Genomic DNA, 20,466 nt, shown 5'->3' with positions numbered 1-20,466 from the left:
TAACATTTAGCAGAGTGGATTTTTCGGTGGGGGTTGCGCCAGATAGCGCGTGTTGATTCTTCGAGACTACGTCATCATGAGTTTCGTTGTTCCTGAATTTGATGTAAATTTGTAGGGGTAGCACGTTACCCAGCGCAGTTTGTGTTCGCATACCAGTCGTCGAAATCGTCATTTTCTGTATTTGCTTCCTGGGCAGTTTCGACATCTTTTTGCACTTCCTAGATGAGAGAATGTGAAAGATAAATAGCCAGAGCGGAACAGTATGCACGCGAGCGTACAGGGTAGACCAAGCGTACAACCCACCGGAGATACAGGACTGACTTTGTTCTGGTCTACTGGCGTTTCTTTTTCCCGAGAGGCTTGTTTTGATGCCCCTACGCCCTGAATTGTAAGAAACATACGCGCGAATCGGCGCAGGTGATGCTGTGCTGCATCCAGTTCGTCTTGCAAGTGGGCAACGAGACCCCGCAGAAAAGCGGGGGAGTCGTTCGAAGAGGTTTCTGTGCATGGCCCTTCGGGAGGCTGGAGCGTAGCAACCAGCTCGTCTCCCCTTCCTTCGGAGTGAGGTATTGGCGCATCGTTGGAACTCGAAATGGAGAGCAGGCGTGGGTATCGTTTTCTGGTACAGTGTGCGGAGAACACAAAATAGGTTAAGAAAGACAACGCAATGAAGGCGAAACGCATGGTAAAGTAAGCCAAGTTTCACACGCATGTATTGTTCTCGTGGTTTTCATTGCATTGGCGCGGCAATTGTCTCGGCAATAGCCTATCTTTTGCCAAGTGTGTGTACACCTTGGAGAGTTCAAAGTAGTTGTTGCGGGTAGCCCCTAAATCGCAGCTGCCATTTCGAATCAATTAGTATAAAATGTAGCCGGTGGCAAAGCTCCATTGGATAGACTTGGTGCCTCATGCGTTCAAAGTTCTGGATGTCGTTTTCCATGGTCGCTTGCCTCCCCTCCACGCTCCCCCACTTAGATTTTTCATAAACTGGTATGTAATTAAAACATAATGAATAAACACTCCTTGAGTGATGAAAATTACGAGACCCCACAAAAACGCGAGCGTTAAGCGCCACGCAGTTCTCTACATCCTCGATTTCAACGACACAGAAAAGCTGTCATCATACATGAGAATTTTAGCTTAGCATGCATTTAATTCATTAGTAAACTAGTTAAAATACTGTCTAAAAAACCAAAACCGACGTCCATGAAAATCCACCAAATCTGCAATATCGACGATGTGCCGCTGTGGAATAGAAATGTCACAAAAACACCAGCTTTACGGCGGCATTTCAGCGATGCACACAGAAATGCTTTTTGAGATGCTCCCTTCCATTCATTCAGATTCAAACAGTTTTTTTGTAAATGCACGAGACATTCGTCTTGTAGCCATGTGCACATTGGTTACACCTACAGCCTAACGCCACGCCCAAATTAGTCTACGCAACGCCTTGCGCAGGTTCTACTTGCAGTAAATCGTATATCCTTATCGGGAAAATACAGGAGCTGCATAAAGTGGCGTCTTAAACGTGTACGAGCACCACTTTCAGCTGAGTTGTTCGCTATTCGCTTGTTACTGGCAATTGGGTGGGCGCTAATGTTAAAGTTCAACATAGCACGGAGCAGCCCAGCCAAAATCCCCCTGCTTCTGTTCTAATCAAGTCCTGTCTTCCTCTCCTGTTTCTATGACAGTGAGTCTTATTTCTTGAGAGTTCACGTAAAGCTACGTCGGAGAAGGAGATGCAGTGCCTTCCCCGTAGGCAGCCGCAGCCGCCCACAGGTGGCTACGCATGTCGCGCTATTCGTAGCCTAAAAGCGCGAGAATCACCATGCCCCCTATAACAGCCCATTTAACCACCGGGTAGTCGTTTAATACAATGGTTACTTGGCCAACGTAAGGCAAGTACACAACGGTGGTACCCATGATGCTGCTGTCCTTGAGCCATAAGTCTTTGTCTGGAATAAAAGAGGTAGCATAAACAGCAAAAAGAAATGCGGATGACATAATTACTGCAAATAGCAGCTTCCCTTCTTACACTTATTCTGTGCTGTATTCTATGCACGGACACTAATCTGAAACACTTCTGTAATTTAGACTTGAGCGCGCGCATCTTACTGGCATAAAGGCCTCTGTCGTCCACAGAATTGTTATCGCCCTTCGTGAGCATATTAGACTCTCCCGAGGCGTTGGTATGCAGGCTAATCACACGGTGCACAATTGGAATTTCTCGTCCTTCTACCTAAAAAAAATCGAAAACACATAACAACAAAATAGCCTAAACTAGCAATGAAAGTAGTGCCAAAGTACGATTGTTCAATAAATGCAAGAACACACTGCAATTGTAGATATTTATCTTGTACACTAACACATTATGACACCATGCATTAGCACCGCAATGAAGAAACATGTATTATTGCTGCTGGGCTGCATGTGAAAATAGGTATTGTGTGTACTAGCCCTTACCTTGAATACGACTATGTCTCCAACAGCTGTACTTTGACCCCTGTCGAGCAGAAAGAGAATGTCTCCACGGCTAAAGGCAGGCAACATGGAGCCACTCAGTACAACAACCACAGGGGAAGGACTCCCAGCGGCCAACACCAGCACCTTCCATAGCATGAGAGCTGTAAAAACACCACTCACACAGGTCAATAGGCTCAAAACACAAGAGATAACTGTTGGATGGTGTAACGGGAGGTCTATCCACAACAAAACTGCGGATCCTACTGCTGGGACGCTAGGGGAGAAAATTGGGGTATGTGAGTGGTGATGCTCCTAAGGCGGCTCAAATAATGCTCCTGATTAATGATTATTTTGAAAGCAGTGGTTACTAGGGACGCAAAGTACCAGCTAGAATGACGCAGCAGATGCTGAGAACAGTTTGGCACGCATCGCGTGGCCGGCGGCAAAGATGCTTTACCTCCTCCCATATGGAACACCCGAACTTTGTGACTTCGCCCAGCATATTGGAAAGCAATAGAAAAAGAAATTTAACGGAGATAACAACAGCAAGAACAAAACCACGGGACAAGAGGGAGTCATACAGATGAGCCAGTCTCAATTGCCCCTTCTTGGTGATCTGGAGCTAGTGGCGCACAGAGAGCCCCCTCACGTCAGTAAATGGTTTGATAAATACAAATTCCTGTTGGGAAGAGCAAAAGGGTGAATCGCAGGAGCTGACTTCCACGGGTCGGGCTTGAATTTCATCAAGATTCGTTGCAAGCAGCAAACAGCCCGTCAATGTCCTATCGTCCGCTGATGGATTCCGCTGATTGCCCTTCCTATAGAGAGAGGCTAAATAAGATGGCAAATGACGCAGAAATAGGGAATTTTGCTGATGGAGAGCAACAACTCACATGCAGCCATCCGGCAGCCGACGGGACCCGCAACATGCAGGAGGCGGCAGCACGACAGTGGCTGAAGCAGCCGAGTCCGGCACAAAGTTCCTGCTTAATGTGCTCTAGGGTCGAAGTTTAGGAAAATGTGTCATGAATTAATTTCAAAACTACTTCTATGGGATCTAGTGTCGCCCTCCTTAGCTGGAGGCCCCACAGTGTCTCCCGATAGTTGGACAGGAAAGATACAGGACAATGTGTCTGTAGCGAAACAAACTGTAAATCAAGCCTCTAGCCGCAAATGGAGGCGTCAAACGTCATTTAACTTGTTTCGACGAAACAAACAATGACTCAAGCAGGCTTGGTACATGGCTACATGCGCCTCTCGTATTCCCATTCCCTGTCGGTTGTCTGATAAAGAATGAACAGGTAGTGGTGAAAAGGATCTGAACAGTACGTATCCACGTTTCCCAAAATAAGTAGCTAGAATAATGTGTGAATGGTTTTCTCAAGGGTATGAACATATGGTTGCCGGGACGCTGAGTGTAGTTGGCTACGTCGCACTGTACGCTCTGCGGGAACCCCAAATTTTCCGTTTAAAAATTTTGACTCCAGACCTCAATACTGTTGCAAAAAGTATTGTGATTTACCAACGGAGGCCTCCTTCTCTCTGGCATGCGTCCTTGAGGGTCTGGACGTGAGGGGAGAGGCACAGCCAGTCTAGTATTCTAACAAAGGTCTCTGGAGGGAGACACATAGATCCAGGCTCAAACAAAGCTATTAGAAATTCATTGGATGTTCCTCAAAATAGGTAGCTCAGTTCTCTTGCCGCGCCTCTCAGGATCTTCATGACGGAAGAGGTGCAGCTAGAGTGCGCCTAGCAGCGTCGGCGCTGCGAGCACGCACAGCTAGTTGCACATTGCACCTACCACACACACACACACACACCGCAGAGCTTCTTATTGTATTGAGCTAACAGTATTCTGCAATAAGAAGATATGACATCAGCCAAACGAACTACTCAGCTCTCCATGTATTTTCCGTTAAATATAATTGGTGTAGTAGGAAATGCCCAGGTGTAGCTTATCCCGACACGAATTCCCCTCACATTACGAAAACGCGCATTGTAGTCCGTGCCATTGCAATCTTTTCCTGATATAAATTTACGCGAAAGGTCAAGAATTTCACGTGTCACTGGACTATGGTTGCGACGAATGGCAGAGGAGAAGGTGCAAAAGTTTGATTGGCTTGTTCACTTATATGAGCAGCTTTTATGACTCAGGTTTGCTGCCGCGCAGTAGAATGCAAGGCCTGTAAAGGCTAGGGCAAGCAAAATGCCACTTAAATTAGAATAGATTCCTGTCAGTATGGTCCATGACTTTTATGTTGAACCTATGCGCCATGACGCATTCTCGCTATGCCATGGATGAGTCAAAGGAGGGCGCTTATGTGGCCAAGGTCACGCGCCGTGCAGGTCAGTGTGGCAAGAATTGCCTGGAACGACCATCACGTGGTATCCTCAGCAAAGCTCACTTTTCACGTCGTGAACAGCGTAGAGTCAGTACTTCAACAAGTTCATGCAGAGCCTTCATGCGATCTGGTCCGTAGTGCAAAGAACAGACGGTTCTGGCATCGCATCATGTCTGAGTGGCTCTGCAATCGACTCTTTATGGGAGAAATCGCCTGAATGCGCAGCCGAGGAAAATTGAAACGGGCAACTCCCAAGGAAGAATTTAGCGACATGCTAAATAAGGATGTGCTGCTAGCAGGCTAGCCACTTGCTGTTCGTCCACTGTACCTTTTTTGAGCTAGTCCCTGGGTCAGTGTCAAGCCATGCCGCCCAGTATCGGAAGCTCCTACAACATGAAGAGAAGCTGCACGAAATAATCATTGGCAAAACACAAAGCGCAGGAATCGGTGAGTTTCTCTGGACAAACACCACTATTGGTTCTGCAAAAGGACTGTAGGTGGCGCGTTTGCGTTACCTGTCAGTGCCTGAGCAAGAGCCCGGTGAAACAGACGTGCACAGAAGTACTTGATAAACTGCACGGACCAATGGTCTTCTGGACATTCAGCTTCATAGAAGCTTTCGGACTAATCCTGATTCGCTATGATGATAGGGACAAAACGGCGCTCCACATGCTCACTTGCAAACTTGAGATTGCCTGTATACCAATTGAATTTGTTAGTGCCCTTGCTGAGCTAATTTGCAGGCTAATTATACTTACAAAGGGTCTAATAAGGTGAGGAGGCTAGCTATTGACATGGACGACGTCCAAGTCTGTAGCCGGAACGGCCAAGAGCACCTACAAGGCGTACGGCGTGCGGCGTACGCTTCAAGTGTTGCGGGACAACCAGTGGCATGTGAGGGCAAACGAGTGTTTATTTTCCGGCATCCACATTCTTAAGTGATATGTCTCGGCTGTAGGAATTAATTTCGTTCCGGCAAAAATTGATGCCATCAAGACATGGCCCTTGCCTTTGCACACCCGCAAGGACGTTGAAAAGCTCTGAGCTCTCATATTAGCACCAAAATTTCATTCCTGGGTCCGCTCGGAGCGCTGCTCATGCGGCCGGTCTACTTAAGAAGTCGCAGTCTGTTGCCTGGACATGAGGCTGACGCCGCAGCAATGAAGCTGATCAGCCTCCTTACAATTCCCCGCTTCTCCCTCTACCCGATTACGAGCACCATTTTTTCCTAGCAGGGGTGTCAGTAACCTGGTGGTGGACACTATTTTATCCTTATAATCGACCGCTTCCCCCACGCACTGAATCACTGCGTGTTAATTTCATCACACCGCTCAAACCGAGCAGCAGTATCAAAGGCAGGAAAGGGAGCATTCTGCACCAATGAAGCGGGGTGCGAAAAAATGTCGACACTATTTATATAGGTATCAAGAGTGAGCAACAGTCGTACGCACCTACCAGATAGTTTGCAGATCTCCGAGAATTCCAGAGCTGTGTGCCGACTGTAACGCCTCCTGCAGTACGCCTTAAGAGCGAAGTATGTATGGAGCATCCCCAACATGCTCGGCAACGGGCTTTCGTAACTCCCATGGGTCTAGCATTGTGTGTAGCGCGACTGCTGTTGTACGTAATAACTTTAAAGCGGATTCTAGCCCAATTGCGTGAGATGCTGTTTACCCTCATGCAACCGCTACTAATAGCAACATCCAGAATGCAAAACAATGAAGCACTATCACGTTAAGGATGACCTGCTGTAGCTCAGAGCAAAGCACAAACTCCTTGAATCGTGAGTACCAACTTTTCCCCGTAGTGTAGCCCTAACTAAAGCACACAAACATGCTCTGTGGGGCCACGATAGCTATCACAATGGACGTAAAGGGCTTTCCCGGTCTTCCGGTGGCCTAAGGGCTGCGGCAGCAGAGGGATACGCATTTTCATGCTGACACTGTCAACAGTTTGAGCAGCGCATTCCGGCCTTTTGCGCGGCAACACGGTTGCCAACTGATTTGGTTTAATGCGGCTATGGACTTTATTGTTGGACTGCCGGGGTCAAGGGCCAGGATAACGTCTACGTTGTTGTCCACAAACTTAGCAAATACCTCCTTTTATTCCTGTGCTTTAAGTCTGTCACCGCTTGGGAAATCGCTTCATTTTTGTCTGATGTCTGGAGGTTACCTGGACTTTCCAGGAGTAGCATTGCGGAAACGGACCTAAAGTTTGTTAATGCGTCCCCGTGTGCCTTGGTGACTCGCCTGTAAATTGCCCTAATATGATCACTTCGCACAATTCAAAGGTAGGCGGGCAGCGAGATCAAATTGGCGGACTCTTCTGCAGTGTTTACGACTACAGATTCACAGAAATCCATGTGCTTCTTTCGAAGTTTATTCATATTCTAGGTCGGCTTACAATAGGCGAGTCTACTTGTAATATTCGTCGCTTTCCCGCATTCCTAGTCCGCCACAAAGAGCGCCTTTCCAATCCGGCGCTGGACTTGGTAGTCTAGAGTCGGGAGCCACCCTTAGCAATGGAGAGACTCAAGGGATAGCTGGCTAGCGCACACTAATGTATCCACAAAGCTAAAGAGAGGCAATCACGGAGCTCATATCAGTGGCAGCCATCTGTGTGTTTTGAGCTTGGTGGTTTGATCCTAGCGGATCGGCTGGCTCTATGAGGTGCGTTAACAATTGACTACGCAAAAAAGTTTGCGACCGGATTGCTTGCACGTTTTGCGATTCTCTCATGACTCCATGCTCTCTCTTACACTACTGACTTCATTAAAAGCTAAAGGTGCCACATAATTGTTGAAATTGGCTTTGTTAAGAAGTCTCAGGATTCCTCGACCTATTTTCAGGCATCATCACGAAAACAAGCGACCTGCGTGGAGGCGGAGGATCCACAGGGAGCCATGTAAGTATTGGTTTTAAGAAGTGTTGAGCCTCGAGGACATACTAGGCAGAAAATTCTAGGGAATCATGTTGAAGTATGTGACCTCTTTGACTGGAGAAGGAGTATTGAGGGGTTTCCATGTTTTGGAGGGAATTTGTGGGTCTGTCTGATTCGCAACGCCGATTGCCAAGGCAGATACACATGTTTCCTTGTAATTCTTCTCTACACAAAGCTCTGCCTGAATAGCTGCTTTGATCCACGGATAGTGCTTGAAGATTGCCGGTTTCCTCAGAAACTTGTCCTCGCTTATATATCTGCGCAAGCGCTCGCACGTATACGGTCCCTGCATTCACCTTCATGCCATGTATGGGGCTTGCAAATCGACCGTATTGCATGAACCGATTGCAATTGCATGTGCACATTGCTGTATAAGGCACGGAGGCGCTGCTGAATTGGGCTACATTTTAATTCTCTTTACAGATTTATTTGTCTTCTATTGTATCGTAGCAGGAGGCTCACACATTTACACGATCCAAGGACAGTGAGGCACTGCGCCGCCGAGATCCCCATGCTGGTCTGATCACACATTTGCTTTTCGCTACTGTGTGAGTTGTTTTCGCATTCGCTTTCACCTTCACGGTTGATGCAACATTTAACACTTTTCTCGTTTGCACGGTTTTCGCGTTTCTGCCTGCCAGGGGAGTGCCAGTACGGCGGGAACTCACCCGCTCTCGTGCAACCATTTGGTCTCGACGTACTGGTGTGAAATATCAAGGCTTGCGCTTCGAAATGGAGAGGGAGAGCTACAGCGGGCTAAGATTCTCTTCGACACGCTTTCTCGTACCTGGTTTTGCATAACTATGGACTAGCATAGTTTTGACTAACTGGTGTTTGTTTTCATGTGTTTCCTCAATTTCAGAGTACTACCAGCTCAATATAAGGAGATGCGATGCTGTGTGCGCATGCTATAGATGCTTTGTGCGACTGGCTCTTAATGTTCAAATTGCTCAGAGAGAGGGTGGGGGGCAGCTGTGCGGCGCCTAGCGGTCCCTCTCCCTCATATCGGAACCCTGAGGGTCCCGGTCAGGGAAAGGGGGAAGATCTTTTGAAAAAACACTCAATAACTTTCTATGAAGTTTCTATTGAGTCTGGAGGTGTGAGTCTTCCTAAGGGGCGACGTTAGGAGGAGTATTGCACGTACACTACTGATACTAGCGGGGCTTGGATAGCGCAGGGGGTAAAATCAAGATGCCTTACTCCTTTTAGCCTAGTAATTTTGGGCTGAAAGATATTGTGTGCTTCGGTATGAAGGGTGTGAGCGTCAGTTTCTCTAATTCCCGGCCTTCTTGCAGGAGGGGCCCCGCTAGTCCAAGGGCTACGTGAGAGGCGGAGGTCAGCGATTGCGTTACCATTTACTAGAGGCCCACCTTGGAGGAGAACCATAAATCGGTGCTGCAGAAGGGTCAGTGAGGGGAAGGGAAGGCAAGCATGTATTATGAGGCAAAGGCAGCCCCTTGATGCTCCCCTTCTGCACAAACACCCTCTCCCCCACCGCTGGGGCGTCGCACGCCTCCGGCGGCAGCCGTGTCTTGTACTCAATGTCTGTTTCGCGGTATTTGTGAACTTTGCATGTCTTTTCTGGCTTTAGCGGCTCATTGCCGCGAAGTAATGCTTCTGTACTCCCCGAAGTGCTCAGTTTCTGTCCGTGTTACTCTCAGGGCGTTCATTCACGTGGCGCGACACACGGGGTTGTTGCCTGTAGGCTACACACACGGCGGCACAGTTGCACCTGGTCCGTTTTCTTTTCATTTTCCGTCATTCGCAGTATACAGCTCTTTCTTTATGCATAGTTTTCCTTGTCACGCTACCCTGAACCGCAGCTGCCCCTGCCCGCTTTGCGCAGTGCCCTGCGTGCGGTCGCCAGGCAGCGGTGGCTGCAGAACTCCGAAATTAGACAAAATCACCCGCTGTCACTCATCTTGCTCTGTGCTTTCCCCTTAAATTTCTTTTGGAGTGTGCAAATATTTGTGTATTTGGTCTGGAGAGCCGCACCAACCTTCCAGTTCCATTACTTAGGGGGGCCGGCCGCGGACCCTCGCCAAAGCAACACTCTCTCGCGTAGACTTGGTGATCACGTCATTTACCTCGTTCCGTCATTTCCCAAATTTGATTTGTCTCTCAAATTCTGTCAGCAACTTGCTCGTAGACCTGTCCTTTGTGCGGCCAGTGCCGCGGCGGCTCTGGATGTCTCCCCGGTGAGCACACAGCCTTTGTAGCTGCTTTTGCTGGTTCAGTCCGCTTTCCCCCATATTCTCATATTTCTCATGCAGCTGTGAGGGGCTTTTGGGGGCTACCGGGAGGGGGCCAGGAGTAGGCAGACAGCAGAGCGAGGGCTCCTCCCCTCTGGCACCTCTGTGTCTACACTGCCCCCTGCTGCTGTTTCACAGCCCTAAGGGATCCCGTGTGACCCTCGGCTGCAGCGCAGTCAGCACGCTGAGCAGTTTTTCTCCTCCTTTCCCCTTCCCCCTCCCATGCAAGCCCTCCGAATGACTCCCCCCACCCAGATACCCCTCGGTGCCCCCTGTGGGAGGGTCCCTGCAGAACAGGTTGCGTGCAAGAGGAATCGGGAGGCTACCCAGCACCCCTCTCTGGCTGCGCCTTCTAAGGCGGCTGAGCCTTCCGCGTCTGCCTTGTGGGGGCCCCCCTACAAGCAGATCCGTGGCCAGGTCGGTGCCTCAGGGGGGCCCTTCGCGGCGCTTACGGTCGCGGCTAACCGTGTCACTTCGAAGCTTCTCTCTCCCTCTCTGGGGGGCAGCCAGAAGCTGCAGAGCGCAGTCTGCATCGGAGCCAAGGGGCGGGCAGTGCTGGCAGTGAAGGGCGGGAATGAAGCGGCCTCCGCCACCAAGGAGCTGTCCCCCCTTGGGACCCCTTCGGGTGTCTTGACACTGCAGGGGCCGGAGGAGAAGCTGACTTCCCCGACGGATGGCAGCAAACCTCTATCGCCGCCCCTCCAGAAGGAGAAAGAGGACGATTCCACTCGCACGAAACCAGCTGTCCAGCCACCCTGCTCTGCTCCTGCATCCTTAGAGGAGCCCTGGCGTGTCTCCCAGCGCTGCCGCTTGTTTCTGTACGATCTAAGCGCTGCGTACAGCAGAGATACAGGCCAAGACAACAACCACAACTCGCGCACTGCGCAGAGTGGATACTGCCAGGAAGCCTTCAGGGCTGACGGCGCCCACCCTGGCGACTACCTGAAGGGGTTCAAGAGGTTGACTCCAGAAGCCAGAGACCTCATTGTGTGCATTCTGAACAAAGTGGCCATCCAGCTGGCTCAGCAGGGAAGCTGGCAGCCGCAGGGGAAGCCTCAAGACTCCCTGGATCCTCGAGTCGCTGCAGTTGTGGGTGTGGCGGTGCAGCTGTTCGATCGCGTCATGGCTGTTATCCACAAGGGAGACGCGGCTTACGGTGTCAGTGCAGAGAGGAAGCAGCATCCGCTTAGGGGGCTTGCGGGACGGGGGGGGACGAGTCCGTTGCTCTTGAACCAGCTGATAGCAATCGCTTGTTTCAGTTTTGCAGATCGCCTGGAAGCCATTGCCGCCACGGATTACGGAACCCTCGTTGACATCTGGAGGCAAAACACGGCGGGGATGCTTCGAAGCGCTTGGCCTTCGTCTCTTACGTTTACGGATGCGCTGAGAAGCAAGCTGCTGCTCATCGAGAGGATCATTGTCGCGTACATCGCGCCTTCCGGCAACATCGCGGTGGCTCCCACGTCGGAGCTGACGGAGAGCCTCCTGAACGTCGGATTTCTTTTTGCGACAGCCCACTACCGATGCGCTTTGCGCAAGGATGGTGCGGAGGAGGCAGCAGCGGCGGCAGCGGCAGCAGACGAGAAGGAGCAGCGGCAGCGAGAGGCGTTGGTCTGCACGAGAACGAATTCCTTAGAAGCGTCTCCGAAAGAAGCAGCGCCTTCACAAGCGAACCCCTTCGAAGACGCCTTGATATGCCGCGGGGTGTCGCCCGCTGCAGCTGCCTCCACGGCATTATCTCTACGTGTCAGTGGCAGCAGCCGTGTCGATATTTCGCGGCAAGTGGCGCAGGTCTTCGTGCGCTTGGCTCTTCTGGACAGAAATATTTGTCTGCAATTCAAGCCTTCCACAGTTGCAGCGGCTGCTGCACAGCTAGCGATGTTTCACTCGGGAGGGGCCTCCTCCTTCCCCCCGGAGCTCCAGGCAGCTTTAGGTGCAGCGGCGGCAGCCGTGGCTGCAACAGGTGGGACTGCCTCCTTCCGAGCAGTGCGCCGCTGTCAGTTCCTCATGCTGCACAAGTGGCTAAGCGTGAAACGCATCTTGCTGCAACGAGGCGTGGGAGCCTCGGGAGGATCTCCCGGAGCCGTCAACGAGTATCTCCCGGATCGCCTCATCGCGGAATGGGTGCAGAGAGGCCTGACTCTTCCTCATCACCGCAGAGTGCTGCTTGCCGTCCAGCAGCACGCCAACAGTCTTGTCCGCTGCCAGGCAATCGCCAAGCAGCAGGAGTTGTTGCAGCAGCAGTCTGCAGCAAAGCACAGCGCCGAGGCGGAAGCGCAGGGGCAGAAGGCTTCTCCGAGGGATGCCGCCGGCGGAAACAAGAGTCCTCTCGAGCTCAAGCAGAAACAGCTCGCAAGGGAGACTGGAGGCATTGTGCCTATCCAGCAGCAAACGGTGCAAATGTAGGCGAAGACTGATGCAGCAGCACAAGGGTGCGCGACTGAGAGGGAACGGGAGGCAGGCCCATGTGGGGCCCCCAGGGGAGCTCTAAAAATGCATTTTAAGGCCTATTCGAGAAGACGGAAGAAAAGACTAGGGCCGGAAGAACGGCGGAGTGTAGGCAGAAGGGAATTTTGAAGAAATTGGCGCTTGCTTCGTCTCTCTCTGCTTGGTCTAGCGATTTGCGGAGTGTAGGCAGAAGGGAATTTTGAAGAAATTGGCGCTTGCTTCGTCTCTCTCTGCTTGGTCTAGCGATTTGCGGAGTGTAGGCAGAAGGGAATTTCGAAGAAATTGGCGCTTGCTTCGTCTCTCTCTGCTTGGTCTAGCGATTTGCGGAGTGTAGGCAGAAGGGAATTTCGAAGAAATTGGCGCTTGCTTCGTCTCTCTCTGCTTGGTCTAGCGATTTGCGGATTGTAGGCAGAAGGGAATTTCGAAGAAATTGGCGCTTGCTTCGTCTCTCTCTGCTTGGTCTAGCGATTTGCGGATTGCTGGTCTGGGGGTGACAGATGCTGCTGCGCTTCGATGATCGTCACGCATGGCGGTCCGCGAATCATCCCGCTCCCTTTCCAAGCTCTTAGTTCTTGTCTTTTCGTCTTCTCCTCTGACCTCTCAAATCTGGATTCGACGCAGAACGCGGCTCCAGCCGTATAATATGCCGCCATGCGAATCTGGCTGCACCCGACTGAGGGCCGCTCCCTCTTACTCTGGGGAGCAAGGGAATCGCTCTTTTCCAAGCGATTCTGAAGGGGGTTTTTGTGTATTTTGTCCAGTGTTAGTTGTAAGGGCGTCGTTGTATCTATGGGTGGCTGTGTTGTGAGTGGGGGGCCCCTAGTCTCGAGAAAAGGGGCACTTGACCCGACCAGTGCAAAGGGGATTCTCCCGCGTCTGCTGCAAGGCATGCGCGTAGGAGCGTTTCTCTCTGAGTGTAGCGGCGATGCCAGCACACCTGTTTGCATGTACTCTTTGCAGTGTCTTTCTTAGATGGCAGCGCAGTTTCGGCGTTTGCCTGCCGGGGGAGTGTGCAGCAGCGATGAGTTACAAGGGGAGGATCCCCCTCTATGTATCCTTCCCAGCAGTAGATGATGGCCTCTTGTGTCTCTCATTCTGTCTTTCTATGTCTACTTGTCTCTCCCCGTTGTCGGACACTGCCGCCTTAGAGGCTGCAGTGTCAGGCAGACGGGGAACCTCCCACGTGGGGGTTTTACTTCGCAGCCGCAAGGGGCACCCCACAGGGCACCCCTAGTAGCGCCTTCAGTCCCCGTGGCGTTTGATTGCTGCGGGAAAGCTGAAAAAATTACGTTCATTTGTATCGAGGGGATGCACAGGGGGCCACAGAAAAACGCTGCTGCATCTCCGCTCAGCAGCGCCAGATGGGGAAGCCTCAAAGGGGCGAAATGCCGTCGACGGGCTCTTCTACGGCGTCACGACGCCTGCCGTCAAGAGTGCAATAGACAGACGGATAGCAGCAAGGGCTGACGCAACTGGATCTACCTGATACGACAGCCGGGGGTGGGGAGCTGCAGCAGGCAGTAGTAAGGTAACGTGATGGGGCAGTAGCTGGCCAAGAGATAAACACTACAGAAACGTGGAAGCGCAGCCAGAACTCCTGCAACACTAGGATTCCTCATTCAGCTTAGAGGCGCGTCTGGATGGACGTTGCAATGTAACACAGCCTTCTAAAGTATGCCTTGGCATGTATCGCACTGTCTGTGCCCGTTCTTCTTTCCTAGGCCGCCCTTTTCGGATGACACACCGTATCCTTTTGCAGCATTGTGGGGACTCTAACTGCTTGCGCCTTCATTTTATTGAGGTAATACGGCAGCTTTCCGTAGAAAATAGCAGGGGATGCTTGTAGTCCGTCAGTAGGAGCTCTATCTACCGACTAGACAGGAGACGCCATAGCGCCGATCACTGATGCAGTAAAAGAAAAATAGAAGGCCACGATACACCCGAAGAAAAGGACAGCGCGTCATTACAGCAGTCCTTCCTGCTTACGCTTGGGACTGTCTGTTTGTCTGTCTGTCCTGTGTTTCTCCGTCTCGCGCTATCCTGGTTTCATTCTATTTTCCTGACTTCCCCAGTCCCTCGTGCCTGCTGCTGTCGTTCTTGACCTTTTCTGTCTGCCTAGGCCTCTTGCCCGCTTCACTCGCTGTCTCCCCTTTGACTCGCCTCTTTCTGTCTCCTCTGCTGCCGGTTCAAGCGGCAGAGGCAGCACGACACGCAGCCAGCGCCAACTTGGCGGAGAAACGGACGTCAACATCTTCGTCAGCAGACAAAACCTCTAAGGGGCTGCAAAAACGCGCGCAACAAGCCTTTACGTCGAAGTATTTATCTCCTAACGCCGAATGCCAACCTCGATGCCCCCAAATGCACGTGGACTCAAATTTTGAGCCAAACCCTTTCTTCCCCCTTCACTACACACCCCACGCGACACAAGGGCCTGGTGGGGAGCAGCTTACCCGACAAACTCGGCGAGAGTTTGGGGGGGCAGCGTTTTTTGTTTGGCGATGATGCGAAGCATTTCTGCCGCAGTGAGGCGGACGTTGGGAACAGCGTCCTGCAGGCAGGCAAAAAACACGGAATAAAGGGCCCTTGCTCAAGAGCAACGCGCTGCTGCTGCTGCTGCCGCTGATGCTTGGAGGCTGCGCGACGCACATGGTGGCTGGGATGTACTTTCTGGACCACCTTCTTTTCAGCACACACAAAGAGCAAAAGCAGATTTAGGCTCTGGATGGCAAATACCCCACCTGAAGACCCTCAAGCAAAAGGGGCACGACGTGCTTCACAGAGATATCGAGCGGCAGCGCAGCAGCGAGCTTCTGCAGCAGCAAAACAGACGCACGATCACAACACCAGTTCGAACCGCGAAGCCAATTACTGCTGCAACGCGCAAAAGTTCGCTCCACTTCCTAGCACCCCACGACTGCGTGGCGTAGGTAGGAGCCGGCAGCAGCTACTAGAGAAGCACGCAAAAATCGCGTCAACACCGTGCCGACTAGGAAGAGTCTCCGGGGAAAACCAACGCATCAGCAGCAGCGTGGCGCGCTTACTGGCAGTGTGTGCTGCACAACGATGCGGCGAAGATAGGGAGACGCAGTTGTGTTTGCATCGCCATGCAGTCCTTGGGAACCTCCAAAATCCTGGAGGGCCCCTCTTGAATCTTGGGAAGGGACGCACCCCTCAAAAGAACGCACGAGACGCGGTAGGAGAGACTCCACAGCCCAGCGGTAACCCACAGCTGGAATTAATTCCTAAAACATTGCAAATAAAATGTGCGAAAGAAAAAGGACCTCAATTCGTGCGGGCTGCGCCGTTTTTGCCACATGATGCGCCCTTGCTGTTTCGTGTTTGGACTCCCCTATTTTCCCTTGACATTTCCCTTGTGTAATTTACAGGAATTGATTCCAGCTGTGCAATACTTCTGGACGGTGGAGTCTTCTCTCCTACCGCGTCCAGTTCACAGCTTTCAGACGACTGAAGGAGCCTGAAATATTAGAGTCAGCGCTGTTTTACAGCTTGTTTGCTAGGCTTCCATAGAGCGTACCTCGCAGGCATCAACGGCTGCCTCTCTAACTTGGTGGATTGGATCGCAGAAAGAGTCAAAGAGGAATGGAGACAAAGACGAAATGAAGAACTTGACTCCCTGAAGACCACATGCGTGCAAAACGATGAACTCTTTACAGACGGAATCGCAGGTGCAGCGCAGATGGGGGCCCCTCTTACTCAAGGGTCGTCTGACGTCCACAATAAGGAGGAAAGACTCAAGAGAAAGGGTAATTAGATGAACGAGCTCACAAGCGTTTGTGCAACAGCTGGCATTTGCTTGACAATCTCCAAGCGCAGACGCCAATCCCCGGTCTGCCCAACCCCTCGACGGAATTCGCAGAGTGCTTCTACCAATTGAGCCGCTTCTGCTGCTGGAGCGCCTCCGCTGCTGCTCGCTTTTGGTTGGTAGAGACGACAAAAGTCGTTGAGCCGCTTTGCAATGCTGGAAAGGATAAAATCGACAAGGCAGAAACGGAGAAAAGGGGGGAGTCGGTGAGGAAAAAAGCTGCAGTTCTAGCTTCTAATGCCCACCACCCACAGCTGCCTGAAGCACTCTCTGGTTCCTCGTTCATCATTAAGAAACATTGTGTTCCTCTCCGCATGTTAGTAGAGTGTATACGGCTATTATAAGTCGGGCCCAACTAGCTCTGCTTCTATCGCGCTCCTCCTCACCACACGGCAGTTACGAGGTCTCCTTGCTGGAGCGTCATGAAAACCTCTCGCGAAATGGAAACAGCTGCCACTGATTCTGCAGCCTGCCACACGGCCAGTGCAGCGTCGATTGCCGCAGCAATAGAAGCCGCATGCGAAGGAGGAGGTGGGAATAGAGGCGGCGCAGGGCCCAAAGTATCCCAGCTGTCTGCTGCGGGGGGTTTTGCTGAGAGAAGGGCCCCTTGGAGGAGCTGTTGAACCAATGGCAAGAGCTTCTGCGTTGTTTCTTCCTGCGGTAGCACTTGCGTTATCTTGGCTAGGCTGCTGATGGCGGCTAGACGCACCTCGCGCACTGCCGAGTCTTGGAGGAGCAGACAGAGGGACGGGTAGATCTCCCCAAAGTTGAGTGGCGAGAAGGAAACGATGGAGTACAGTTCTTTTGCTGCCACAGATCGGACTCGCCAGGAAGGATCAGAGGCAGAACGTAGATACAGCGACAACAACTCGCCTACGCTGAAGACGCCGTTGCTCTCGCGTTCCCCGGCGGGAGGGGTAGAAGTCACAGGCAAATCGCAAGAAGGTTGGAGGTGAGGACCTCTAGGGGATGCAGAGGGAGTCAAGCCCACGAGGCATGACGTGGGGGGTGGATAAGAAGTCGCAAGCGCAACGACAGACTCCGCTGCTGCAGCACGAAGGTAATCCTGAGAAAGGAAGCCAACGGTACAGAGCCTCAGCGAGACGCGCGGGCATGAAGCATGCGAGAGGCGAGGAGGAAGAAGAGTAGGTAGAAGGCTGAACCCGCGGGAGGAGGGGGAAGGGAAGGTAGCGGAGAGTAGCAGCACATCGACACAATGTCGGGAAAGAATACGCAAGGCGAACGAACGCATAAACGCAGACTGACACATAGGTAACGACAGCCACAAACATAGAGACAGGGGAGGAAATCGCGGCAGCACCATGACTGACCGAAGTCTCCCCGAAGGCCTCTCTCAAAATGCGCAACGCGACGAGCTGCGCCTCGTCCTCTGCAGGAGCAGTCGCAGTGTCTGCTGAGCTGCCTGCCGTTGTGGCTGTCGCACTGGCAATCCTGGCTGCCCTTGAACCCTCTACCAGTGCGGGTAGCTGCTGCAGTGCCTCGCGACGGACTAGCAAGGATTCATCGGCGCAAAGCGCCTCAAACAGCCTGCAGGCAGCACAGCCAGCACCCTCTGGACGCTTAGACATCCCGGCAAAGAAAAGACAAAGCCTACCGTAGGGATACATTCGTGCGAATAGGTACATAGACACGCGCACATACACATACCCTCCCGCAAGTGGGGGATGTGTCTGCTTCCGCTGTAGGATTTCTAGCGGCTACGTTCGCCTGAAAAGGTAATTGGGGTGTTTATGGGGTAAAGGGGATGTGTAGAGCAAAAAAGGCAAGTAGCAATTACTGTTCGATTCTCTTGGTGGTCAAGCTTTCAGCTGCATCGGCAGCATCGTCGAATTCTCTGTACATCTCTGCTCCTGAGGGCGCTGCTCTTGCATCTTTTTGCGGCGGGTGTTGTTTCTCTGGCGACATGTCTCCCTCCCTCGGAAGGCTCTCGGCAGGTGATCGAGGTTCTGAGTGGCACAGGAGGTGAGGTAAGAGGCGGGCGGCTGCGCAGCGAGCAAAGAGACATGCTTCGTTGGCGGCTAGAGCCTTGGAGATAGGCAGCAGCCGCTGCTGCACAAAGGCCTTTCTGTGAGGTGGGGAGAGGAGGGAGGGGAGGGAGAGGAGCGATGCCACAGCCTGAAGGCACAGCAACAAAACGAATCCGTGTGCAGAAGCACATCACCTTTCGTGCGGGCTGTGAGGCTCGGCTGTGTGGGGTCCGAGGAAAAATTTGGGGGAGAAAGAAAATCGCTCACTTCATGTCGAATACACTTTTCTTCTGCCGCTGCGAGAACGGCAAGGGCATCCGCGCACTGAGCGAGAGCCACTTGTTTCTCGTGCGCTGTTGCAGTATCATCCGCAGCAGCCGTGGAGGCAACAGTCCTCCACTGCACAGCAAACAGGCAGAGCAGCTCGTCTCTGTCTTTGACTTGCTGTTGCAGATCCAGGAAGAGAGGAATGAGCAGCTGGCGTGTCTTGGAAGGGCCTAGCACCTTGCACAGCAAACTAACGCGGTTTAATGCCTCCACCTGAGAAACAGGGAAACACATGCATACACACACACGCACAGGCAGGCAGGCAGAAGTGCAGCGTCCAGTTGTCGGAGAGGTCAAACGGAAGAAACAGACGGAGATGAGGGGCGAGTAAGCTGCCGAGGAGCGGCGCGCGCGACGCAAGCAAGTGAGGGCTGGCTTATGAGAACACCGCATAGGGAGAGGCGAAGAAGCTACGGGTAGATGAGGAGCTGCGTCTCGAGGAGAAAGCAGCAGAAGCAGAGACGCCGAAGGACTGTTTAGTTTTTTGGTGAGTCTGACTTGTTGCTGCGTGGAAGCTCCAGGAGCTCCTCTGTCCCCCACGACTTCGGAGCGAAAGAAGTCGAGAAAATCCGCCATCTTTGAAAAAAGGAGCGTCAGAGGGGCGCCAGCCGATGGCGATCTGACTCCCTTGCAGCTGTTGACTGAAGGTACTGCTGCGGGTGGTGGTGATCGGAGGTGTGGGTTATGCCGCAGCTGTTAGTACTGAAGAACGCGTTTGAACAGGCCAGAAACGATGGGAATAACGAAAAAAGAGACATGCCTGTGCTTTACTGATGTGCGCCTCCTCCGCTCCTCCTCTCTGCCCCCCTCTCTAAGTTCGGGGTGGGAGGAGCTCGCGCAGGCAGAGCGCAAAGGAATGCTGCAAGGCGTGTGCGTGCTGAGCGAGCTCAGGCAGAGTAGCGCAAGTCCAAAGTACAGAAACAAGGTGTCGGCGAAGTACGGAAAGAGACGCAGGAGGGCCTCTACCCGCTGAAAGGCGCAGAATGGTGGTTTCTGGCTTGGGGGGAAGAAAAGATACACAACCAGACTCTAAGAAGTTGTACACAGCAGCCCACAGTAAGCGGCCAGGGGCCACAGCATCCTTCGGCGCACAAGTTGTGGTGCTATGGGTGCTGATTCCCGTCCGTAAGCTCGAATCTTGCCCAGTGAGAAAGGCGATCTCGGGAAGATGGGGGGTGAAGGCTGCAGCAGCAGCAGCAGTTGCAGGATATGCAACTGCTGCTGCCGCGAAAGCCCTAACTTCTACACGGACTCCCCTTAGAGGAGTCCGACATTTAATTCGGAGAAGCCAAAGTCGTGCTGCTGCTGTCGGGGGCAGGAGGAGCGACACAGAGGAGAAGAAACGAGGGGGGGACCTTGAAGGCGGGTGTAGATGTGCATACGCATCTGGTTCCGTTGGCTTCACCGGGGTCCGTTGGCTAAGCTTGACTCATCACAGCAGCGGCAACCAATTTCAGCTCCTGTGAGACTGGGCATATTGGTTTCAATCGCGCTGAAAAACCATAGCGGCTCTCGGTTGCTGGTGTTGCTGCGGCTGCTGTTGGTATTGCTGCTACTGCAGCTGCCGCGAAACTAGAAATTCATCTACAAAGAAAGATGCTGCCGATACTTGCCAATGGATGCAAGCATGTGCGCCATCACAACAGGTGATGCTGTTGCTGCTGCCAAGCCCCGTAGGCGCTGCCGTTCCTTGTGGTCAATATTAGCAGCACACATTGCCGCACTGCATTTTCTTGCAGAATACAATCGCACCCAGACATGTAATGTGCTGGAACAGACAGCAGCTGTAACTACAGCGGCAACTACAGGACTAGCAACCCAGGATGAAGGTCCGTTTCTCGAGGGTAATTCGCGATTGTTGCTCTACCGCTCCACAGCTCTCG

At 52.4% G+C, this 20,466-nt stretch overlaps 3 protein-coding genes across 3 annotated transcripts; 1 reads left to right on the top strand and 2 right to left on the bottom strand.

The window, feature by feature from the left end:
• Positions 1–1,797: 1,797 nt before the first annotated feature.
• On the bottom strand, positions 1,798–2,965 carry LOC34621655 (signal peptidase complex catalytic subunit SEC11C). The gene is made up of 4 exons (XM_022734854.1): positions 2,848–2,965; positions 2,464–2,624; positions 2,116–2,239; positions 1,798–1,955 (listed from the first exon to the last, which is right to left on the bottom strand). The coding sequence occupies exons 1-4, from the start codon at positions 2,963–2,965 to the stop codon at positions 1,798–1,800; spliced, it is 561 nt and encodes a 186-aa protein (XP_022590021.1).
• Positions 2,966–10,234: 7,269 nt separating this feature from the next.
• Positions 10,235–12,241, top strand: LOC34621654 (the record flags this gene model as incomplete). Its single annotated transcript, XM_026334866.1, has 1 exon — positions 10,235–12,241. A coding segment is annotated over exon 1 (2,007 nt), but the record flags the coding sequence as incomplete, so codon positions are not given.
• A 2,390-nt stretch (positions 12,242–14,631) lies between these two features.
• Positions 14,632–19,159, bottom strand: LOC34618596 (serine/threonine-protein phosphatase 2A 65 kDa regulatory subunit A beta isoform). Its single transcript, XM_026334865.1, has 11 exons — positions 19,082–19,159; positions 18,524–18,796; positions 18,067–18,404; positions 17,600–17,816; positions 16,655–17,334; positions 16,232–16,424; positions 15,981–16,079; positions 15,487–15,687; positions 15,184–15,255; positions 14,905–14,993; positions 14,632–14,725 (listed from the first exon to the last, which is right to left on the bottom strand). Exons 1-11 carry the CDS (start codon positions 19,157–19,159, stop codon positions 14,632–14,634), a joined length of 2,334 nt encoding a protein of 777 aa, XP_026190650.1.
• Positions 19,160–20,466: the final 1,307 nt, after the last annotated feature.

Source organism: Cyclospora cayetanensis, unplaced genomic scaffold, assembly GCF_002999335.1.
Source record: "Cyclospora cayetanensis isolate NF1_C8 unplaced genomic scaffold, CcayRef3 CcayRef3_contig_51, whole genome shotgun sequence".
NCBI lineage: Eukaryota > Apicomplexa > Conoidasida > Eucoccidiorida > Eimeriidae > Cyclospora > Cyclospora cayetanensis.
Note: the sequence above shows the minus strand (reverse complement) of the source record. Positions and strands in the feature narration are given on the sequence as shown.